This window comes from Gymnoscopelus braueri (assembly GCF_963280865.1).
Source record: "Gymnoscopelus braueri genome assembly, chromosome: 13".
In the NCBI taxonomy this organism is placed as follows: domain Eukaryota; kingdom Metazoa; phylum Chordata; class Actinopteri; order Myctophiformes; family Myctophidae; genus Gymnoscopelus; species Gymnoscopelus braueri.
In genome coordinates, this window is record NC_137615.1 from 53,174,948 (window position 1) to 53,184,950 (window position 10,003).

General features: G+C 39.9%; 1 protein-coding gene across 1 annotated transcript in view; it reads right to left on the bottom strand.

The window, feature by feature from the left end:
- ppl (periplakin) overlaps positions 1-10,003 on the bottom strand; it is a 54,688-nt gene that overhangs the window by 19,346 nt on the left and 25,339 nt on the right. The window contains exons 7-11 of the mRNA XM_080446184.1: positions 8,287-8,448; positions 5,530-5,637; positions 4,224-4,319; positions 3,375-3,497; positions 2,919-3,065 (exon numbers count right to left, since the gene is read on the bottom strand). Coding sequence (XP_080302310.1) covers positions 2,919-3,065; positions 3,375-3,497; positions 4,224-4,319; positions 5,530-5,637; positions 8,287-8,448 — 636 coding nt within the window. The remainder of the gene's footprint in view (positions 1-2,918; positions 3,066-3,374; positions 3,498-4,223; positions 4,320-5,529; positions 5,638-8,286; positions 8,449-10,003) is intronic.

Here is a 10,003-nt window from a genome sequence, read left to right on the forward strand (position 1 = left end):
TATTGTTGTTATTATATATGCTGCTGCATTGTCTGAAGGAAGCCAAAGCAAAATAAGTTTTACTCTTACGTACCTGTACACAAGATGTAACAATAAAGTACAACCTTGAACCTTGAACTTTGAACCTTGAACACCCTGGTAAGCACTTGGAATTGTAGGTATTGAGGCATTACATTTAGTTTGATCCACAGATAAATATTGTGAAAATAGCCGATTGAAGCTCACAACGTGAGCTTCAACCATGGACCCCCATGGTTGAAGGATGGAGCTTGTATATCGGCTATTTTCAGATTTTTTGCCTCATATATTATTTGACAATTTGGCCAAAGTTTGAACAGTTTTTATAGTATAGTTAGTATGTACTTTTGATGCAGTAATGGTATTTTTTCTTTCTTTTTTTGAGGTATGGAAAAGTTTAATTATCACTTCATTGTCACGTGGGGACCCCCCCCCCCAAATCACTGTGGGGACCCCCCCTTTTCTAATTTATGTTATGCATTTTAAGACATTTAACCACTTAAATCCTCAATACTTAGTAAACCTTACCTTTTGGATCTGTACTATACTTGGTCTGCTGTTTTTTTCCCATTACACCAAATCTCTTCTGCGACGCGTTGTGAGCTTGTATAATGTTTTCATTTTTATGTTTTGTTTTCAATTTCAGTGTAGGTTTAAAGCGGGTTTGCTACTTTTTTGTATTTTTTAAAGCTTTAGTTTTAGTTAGGTTTTTATTAGTTTTAGTGATAGTTGTAGTTTTTTATTTTAATATAGGGTATTTGGTATTTGCCCTATATACATTTTTTAGATAAAAAAATTTAAGGAAAATATTGTGTAATAAAAAATATACCATTAAAATATTGACAGTCAATACTGACACAGCTACAACACTGCAAGGTAGATTTAAGATTTCATACCCACCCACATTACTAGGCTTGTGTATGAAATATTGATATAATATATATGACAGTATTTTAATTTGTTTTTGGGCGGTGAAACCGCCCCTATATGTGAGGTTTGGATATTTGCACACCAAATCCTGCGCTGTGATTGGCCACAAATGTACCCCCCTAACCCTGCACCGTGATTGGCCAATCACAGTCTATTCAGGACTGTGATTGGCTAGGGAAACATGACACATGTGCATAGCCCTATAAATAGGACCATAACTTTAAAAAAAAACATAAATGTGTTTTTTTTAAGTTATGGTTTCTTCCATCACTTCTTCCATCACTTCTTCCATCACTGTGATGACCACTGTGACCACACCGCCCACTTCACACTGGGTGTGATTTTTTAATCACACAATACAGTTTCAGTGGTGCTAGAAGCTTCTACAATTGACTGTGAGTTTGTATGTATGTATGTCTTCATTAGTACGGCATAAACAGCGGCAACTGATTGCAACACAAAAACACTGAAACGAATTACTCTAATTTAACAAACAGGAAGAACACACGCACTTAACACACGCACCACTTATAAAAAGACACACGTTCTGATCATAATTAGCAGTATTTGCAACACCTGGGTGTGCTTTCCAGCAGCCTATTGAAATGAATGGACAGGGATATAATATTGTTCCTCTCGTTCATATGTGGCTTAATGAAAGAAACTCATCAAAGGCACCGCCGTTTTTATTTTTATTTCAGTTAATGTTTTTCTCACATCTTATATAAAGATGTGAGAGCTCTACAAACTCAACATTATGAGCTTGTAGATTGGCTATTTTCGTTGTTTTGGGCTTTTCTTTAAGTTTCTGAATGTTTTTCTCACATCTGGCCTTGTTATTTCGTCATAGGAAAATTATCTACAAACTCACAACAAATCACAATGCGACGTGTTGTGACACGTTGTGAGCTTGTAGATTAGCTATTTTCGTGTTTTGGGGCTTTTCTTTAAGGAAAAATATTGGATACTGACAAAGACTGACAAAGACTAAAACTAAGGATATTTCCTGCGTGTGTTTTAGTTTGGGTGTGTATCAAGGTGATTACAGTTTAGCATTTTTCATTAGATTTTATTTGTATTTTGTTTTGACTTTTTGTTTTCAATTTCAGTTCGTTTTAATTTGTTTTTAAAGTGGGTTTGCTTGTTTAGTTTATTTTTCTATTTTTTCAAAAGGCTTAGTTTTGATTAATTTCAGTTATTCATTGTAATATGGGGTAGTCAGGGGCGAGATTCACACATTGTGAGCTGATCTGCTATTTCCACTATTTCTGTCAGAAATACTGGAAATACTACAACAAGTATATTTACTCTATGATTTTAGTTAGTTTCATTAGTTTTGTTAACACATAATATAGTTTCAATTAGTTATTGTTTTTGTAAAGCCTCGTTTTTATTTCACCTAAAATGTTTTGTCAGTTCTAGTTTTAGTTATTTGGTTAGTTTTGGTTAACTATGATAACCTTGGTGTATATACCTGTTTTAGTCCAGTGGTTACCAACCTTTTAACTTGAGACTCAAAAGCTCTTTTTGTATGTAAGTTATTTTGAAAAATCTTTTGAAATAATTACAAAAATTGTAGGAAACAAAATAAAAAAAATTATTCGTGACCCATACAAAATGCTAACCTGACTCTGCCAGATAGGGGCGGTATTGAGTAACCAGGTTCCTCAAACAAATGTGTGAAGCAAGCTTCTTGGATCTGGCAGTGTCAGGTTAGCCCTCACAGCCCTTCCAGGCAATAACATTTGTTTCCCGTTAGCTTTTCCAGACCGGAAATTCCAAGATGGTGGATTTGAATTATAGCTGACGTCACCATTCCCTGTGTTGATTCTTTTTTACAGTCTATGGTCTGAACTCTGTTTATTGTGTGTGCGTGTGTGTGTGTGTGTGTGTGTGTGTGTGTGTGTGTGTGTGTGTGTGTGTGTGTGTGTGTGTGTGTGTGTGTGTGTGTGTGTGTGTGTGTGATTTACCTCGTCGGTGTCGAACTCGCACAGCGCCTCGATGGGGAGGAGCTTCTGCGCGGACTCCCTGCGCGCTTTGAGAGGCAGCACCTGCAGACTGCGCTTCTGCAGCGCCTTGACCCGCTCGTCCAGAAGGTCCATGGCTTTGGCCTGGTCCTGTACACACACACACACACACACACACACACACACACACACACACACACACACACACACACACACACACACACACACACACACACACACACACACAGGTTTGTATCACTATACTTGAGAGGACATCAACATGTTACGTTTTTTATGAATGCCATTTTTTTTGCCACTGGTGGGCTACCAGACCGACACCGGTTGGGACCCATCGGTACGCGACGGGTGGGACACAGACAGGGGGGGGGATTACAAATAAAGTGAATGAAAAGCAGAGATACATTTGTAGTTCTTATAGAGATGAAAACAGAAACTCACATCCAGGTCCTGGATCAGGCCGTCCATCTGATAGACGTCCTTGAACTCGGGGTTGTACTTCTGGGTGATCTCCGTGTCCAGCCTCTTCAACAGGTCCTGGCTGTCACGCGCCTCCTTGTAATACTACACACACATACACATGGTTTTAACCCATTAAGACCGGTAAGGCATCTGTCATTTTAGATTGTTAACCACTTTAACCATTATCTTATACTTTGGCTATTCAAAAACAGCAGATCTACAAGCTCATATGAGCTTGTAGGTCTGCTATTTTTTATGAAAGATGAAAATCTTTGGATATATATTTAATATATAATAACATTTGTAACTCAAATCTTTGCTCCTGGGATTCTACAAATGTCTTCTAAATCCTAACAGTTTAAAAAAAAAACTGATGTTGCTATAATATCAGTGGTGCTCAAATATTTTCACGTCAAGGGTCCCCAAAATGATATGTATTTAGCCATGGACCCCCATCTCAAAATATGTTGTTCCAGGGACCCCCCAGAAGCAAAGATTTGAGTTAAAATGTTCCCTTTAAATATATATTCAAAGATTTGCACTCGGTGCCGCGCTATGAGCTTGTAGATCTGTTATTTTTGAATAGCCATAGTATCAAATATGGTTATAAAATGATTGTGAAGCTATATTAACAAATGTAGCTGGGGACCCCCTGGTATCCCCCCAAGGACCCCTGGGGGTCCCTGGACCCCACTTTGAGAACCAATGGTCCAAGTAGTGATATTGACCAATTCCAAATACGGTATTATCAAAGTATTCTGCGGCCACGGCACCCTATGCCACGGCACCAACATTGAGAGACGCTGTGTAGTGCAGTGTGGTACAAACCTTGTGGTACTCATCCATGTGTTTGAGGTGGTTCTCCTCACAGATGAGCAGGTTGAGGTATTCCTTCCAGTCAGCATGGACAGCCTCCATGTGAGCCTGAGGGACAACGTGGACACGTTTACATCGGATGACCTCTGACCAGTGGTGGAAAGTAACTAAGTACATTTACTTAAGTACTGTACTTAAGTACAATTTTTAGGTATTTGTACATTACTTGAGTGTTTCCAATTTCCAATACTTTTACTTCTACTCCACTACATCTCAGAGGCAAATATTGTACTTTTACTCCAAAACAATTATTTGAAAATTTTAGTTACTAGTTACTTTTCAGATATAAATCTTAATATTATAAAACATAAATTAACCATTTATGTTTAACCACTAAAACACCCTGGACAACGCCCCACTGGTCCTGGACTCTTCTCCCTTCTCTAAAACACCCTGGACAACACTCCACACGTCCTAGACTCTTCCTTCTCTAAAACACCCTGAACAACACTCCACCCGTCCTAGACTTTTCTCCCTTCACTAAAACACCCTGGACAACGTACGCTCCACACGTCCTAGACTTTTCTCCCTTCACTAAAACACCCTAGACAACGCTCCACACGTCCTAGACTCTTCCTTCTCTAAAACACCCTGAACAACACTCCACACGTCCTAGACTCTTCTCCCTTCCCTAAAACACCCTGGACAACGCTCCACATGTAAACACCCTGGACAACGCTCCACATGTCCTAGACTGTTCTTCCGTCTCTAAAACACCCTGGACAACGCTCCACACGTATTAGACTCTTCTCCCTTCTCTAAAACACCCTGGACAACACTCCACACGTAGTAGACTCTTCTCCCTTCTATAAAACACCCTGGACAACGCTCCACACGTCCTAGACTCTTCTCTCTTCTATAAAACACCCTGTACAATGCTCCACACGTCCTAGACTCTTCTCCCTTCTCTAAAACACCCTGGACAACGCTCCACGTGTCCTTTAGCCACCAGGGTTCTAACAGGGCTCTAACAAGTTACAATTTAAGCATTTAGCAGACACTCTCATCCAGAGGGACTTAAAAGTGTTTGTTGAACTGTCAATAAACTAGGTAAATAATCACCCAGGCCAGAGTACAGAGAGACCCGCGTATGGCATCAAAGAAACTAGGATAGGGAGAGAGTCTGCAGGTTCTGACTGCAATGGAGAGTTTATTCCACATTTTGTTCAGTGACTGCTCCTAATAGTCAGGATCTCCAGAAGGTTCAATAAAGTATAGCAAATATATTTTAATGGAAAAGGGACATGCAGTGATTTACCTCGATGACGTTCTTCCCAGGATGCTCGGCAGTGATGAGCTTCTCTCCGTCCTCGTTGAGCTTGGTGATGGTGGCCTCCTTGGACTCCAGACACTTACTGATAAAATTCTGTGAACGCAAAGGATGGACACATGTGTGAACGGTGGGAAATAGACAGTACTCAAGTACTCAACACCAGTGCTTGAGTCAAAGTATACATTATATACTCCTGGTCAAAAATGACTCAACTAAAAGTGAAAGCTGCTCAGTCAAACATGCACTTGAGTTTCATTGTAGGATAAATATCCTACAATGAAAATTGTGGGTACTGGGGCAGTTGTGGGTGGACTGTAGGTCTAAATGGCTGACTATTTATGTAATATACATACTGTACTAGTTTGTGCATAATTAGGCTACGCGAGGCAGTAGACTTAGTCGAAGTCGAGTTGTCATGTAGATCAGTACTCATTCAAAAAATGACACCCTTGTGTAAGCGTTTTAATTGTTATTCTATTTTTTATGATTTTATGTTTTTACGTTTTTTTTAAAATAATAATATATGTTCTGTTATTATTTAATTTATTTTTTAAACTTTGTTTTATTGGTTTTTGGTTTTTTCTGCACATTGGTAATACATTCAGTGTGCTGTAGGGGGAAAGGGAAAGGAAAACGTACAGGCCTTCACATTGAAGGAACCTCCACAGAGGGAAAGAAAAGAAAAGAAAAGAAAACGACCTGATAAAAAGACAACATTAAAGGTTTAATGACATTCACTTTTACACCACATTCAAAGTCTTTGTCCTGGTCCTTCAAAAGTGTACAAAAAGTTTTAAGTGAAAATTCCATTCCAGTGATCAATGGCAGGTGTTTTTCTCTCACATTTCTAAAGCCTTTTCAACTGCAATGAAAAAAGAAATCTTTCCCTGCGGGTGTCGCTGGTGAGGGATTTTGCCTGTCAATCATCGCCTCTGCTCCGCCCCCCCCAAAGGAAAGGATAGGGGAGGGGAGGGGCCAGGAGGAGAGTGGGCGGGATTATTCGACAGTGACCTCACTGTCGAAGGGCCAAGCTCAGATTACTTTTCAGCCTAATTATTCAGAAAACCCCAGACCACAGAAAATCCACTGAATGTTTTAAGTTCAGGTTTTTTGGGTGTAATTGAGGTCATAAAACCCCAAATAAAACATTGAAAATAAAAAAAGTGAAAATGAATGTCATGATACCTTTAAAGCAACCGGGGAAACAATAGAACAATCCATCACAAAACAAAACAAAACAAAAAACAAACCCAAAAACAACTACTCGCACGCATACACACACACATACACACAGTGTCATTTTGGTCTCACCTTAGCTCCATCCCTTTAGATAACGAATTCAATCAGGAATAACCGGAAAAGTAATTCCAACTGCGTAAGCCAAGAAGGGATCCCATATGTCGTGGAACTTTCTAACAGAGCCTCTCAATGTATATCTAATTTTTTTCAAGTTGTAAGTTATTAAAAATGTCTCTTATCCATTGAGTATGGGAGGGTGGAATAGTCGATTTCCATCTCATGAGTATTAGGCGTCTTGCCAACAGTGTTACAAAGGCTATCAAGTCTGCTTGAGTTCTAGACAGAGGCAGTTGGGAGGTACCAAACAGTGCGGTAATGGCGTTAGGCTCAATGAGTGTCCCAGTTAGTTCTGTAAGAGTGTTAAAAATCTCAGTCCAGTATGTGCTCAGAGATCCGCATGACCAAAACATATGTACATGTGTTACAGGTGACTGGTGACATTTTTCACAGGCGGGGTCGATGTTATCGAATATTCTTGAGAGCCTAGCTTTCGTCCAGTGGGCCCGATGGACAACTTTACACTGGAGTAGGCCGTGTCTGGCGCACACCGATGAGGTGTGAACCCGACTCAAGATTTTTCGCCAAAGACTGTCAGGGATCTCCTCCCCCAAATCCTCCTCCCACAGGTCCTTTACACAATTAACAGGTGTAGCAGATAAAGTTTGAATCAAATTGTAAAAATGTGAAATTATGCCCTTCTTCCCCGGAGCCTGGACGAGAAAGCTGTCCAATGGACATTTCTCAGGAAGGTTAGGGAAGTTTGTGTACCTGTTACAGACAAAACTCCGAATTTGGAGATATCGAAAAAAGTAGTGATTAGGAAGAGAGAAGAGGTTTGAGAGTTCTTGAAACGAGCCAAAGACGTTATTAATATATAAATCTCTAAATTGTTTGATTCCCAGGTTGGCCCATTCAACAAATGCACTATCTGATAAAGAGGGAGGAAAGACATGGTTCTCAGTTATTGGAGCAGAAGTTGGAAAGGAGTGTAAGGCAAAATTCCGTTTAAATTGGCTCCAAATTCGAAGGGAAGTCTCAACCTTTATATTTTTTGTATACAAAGAAGAAGAGCAGTCGAGAGGGGAGTGTTCTGTTATTATTTATAATATTTTTAAATGTATCTTTTGGTAATATTTTTGTATAATTGTATTATAATATTTCGTATTTTCTTTTTCTAATAATACGTTTTAATTATTTTATTATCATTTAAATGACACATTTTGGTATAGTATTTGTAAATAATTTTTAATAGTATTTCTTATATTCTTTTACAATAGAAATGAAATAAAAATGTTGAAGTACGGCATTCATTTATGAAAAAAGTTAAAATACGATAAGAGAGATAAGAGGTGTCTGCCCGACAGTATAATGTGGCTCTGGAGTGAGTGTAGCAATATTGTGGCCCTCTACATCATCAAAGTTGCATCACCCCTGTAATAATACCTCATATTGCCTCAGTCGTGCAGGGTAGTCCAGGTTGGTGTCACTCCAGTCGTAGTGGATGCGTTCCTCGGCCTGCTGGTCCATCCAGTAGAGCTCGTTGGTGCAGCGCTGCATGTAGTCCCGCAGGCTCAACAGGTGGCGCTGGCGCGCGCCCGAGGTGCTCTGTGGTAAAGAGAGGAGACTGATGGTGAGGTTTTGCAGGAAAACACACGGCATCTCGGACGAAGATGGACACATTCAAAAACTGAATGCCCAGTGGTGGAAAGTAACTAAGTGCATGTACTCAAATACTGTACTTGAGTACAATTTTGAGGCATTTTTGCTTTACTTGAGTATTTCAAATTTTCAGTAGTTTTACTTCTATTCCACTGCATCTCAGATGCAAATATTATATTTTTACTCCACTATATTTATTTGAAAACTAGTTACTAGTTACTTTGTAGATTTTCGATTATTATTACAAAACATACATTAACCACTTCAGCCCTGTATACATTTCAGCCATTTGAAAATAGCAGATCTACAAGCTCACAATGCGTCGCGATGTGACGCATTGTGAGCTTGTAGATCGGCTATTTTCAAAATATTTTTATACATTTGAAAACTAGGAATGGGATATTCTGCATGATGAGTACTTTTACTTACTTGGTACTTTAAGTAAATGTACTGTTTGGGTATTCTTCGATGGTATTCTTCAATGTAAAATACTTAACAGTATACTCAACAGTATACTCAAGACTTTGTATATTAGTAGAGGAGCACAAATAGAGATTTTTTTTCGTTTTTTACACCACCAGTGGTGGGTATATTAAGTGCATGAAGTATAGATGTGTACACACATGCACACTTTCATCTATCAAGTGTTTATTGTCAGGTGATGAGAGACACTTTGTTCCCCATTGCAGAAGAACAAACATGAACACTGAACAGGAACCCACACTCGCCACAGGGCTCACGCACGCACGCACGCACGCACGCACGCACGCACGCACGCACGCACGCACGCACGCACGCACGCACGCACGCACGCACGCACGCACGCACGCACGCACGCACGCACGCACGCACGCACGCACGCACGCACGCAAGTAGCCGCAGGGCTGAAAGTGAAAGCCATCACGCAAGTGACAGGTTTATGAGCAAGCTGTACAGTACGCACTACGCACTACGCACTACGCACACACACACACACACACACACACACACACACACACACACACACACACACACATGTTTGTATTACTAAACTGTGAGGACATAAACATTTTGAGTGCCAGTTTTACACATTTTTTACAACTTTCTTTTTGGTCATTTAAGCCAAAACAATGCAGATATTCAAGCTCACAATATGTCGTGAAATGCGGAGATTGTGAGGTTTCAGATCTGCTACAGTATTTTTGTTATGCAACAATCGCACGCAAATAAGTAGCCTATAAACTGCCATAATTCTAACCCTAACCCCTAAACCTAACCTTTAAATGTATAATCCTAATCGCAACCTCAACCTGAATCTTTTCCTATAAACCTAATTTGCACGCACACGCACACGCACACACGCACACGCATACACACACACACACACACACATACACACACACACACACACACACACACACACACACACACACACACACACACACACACACACACACACACACACACACACACACACACACACACACACACACACACACACACACACACACACACACACACA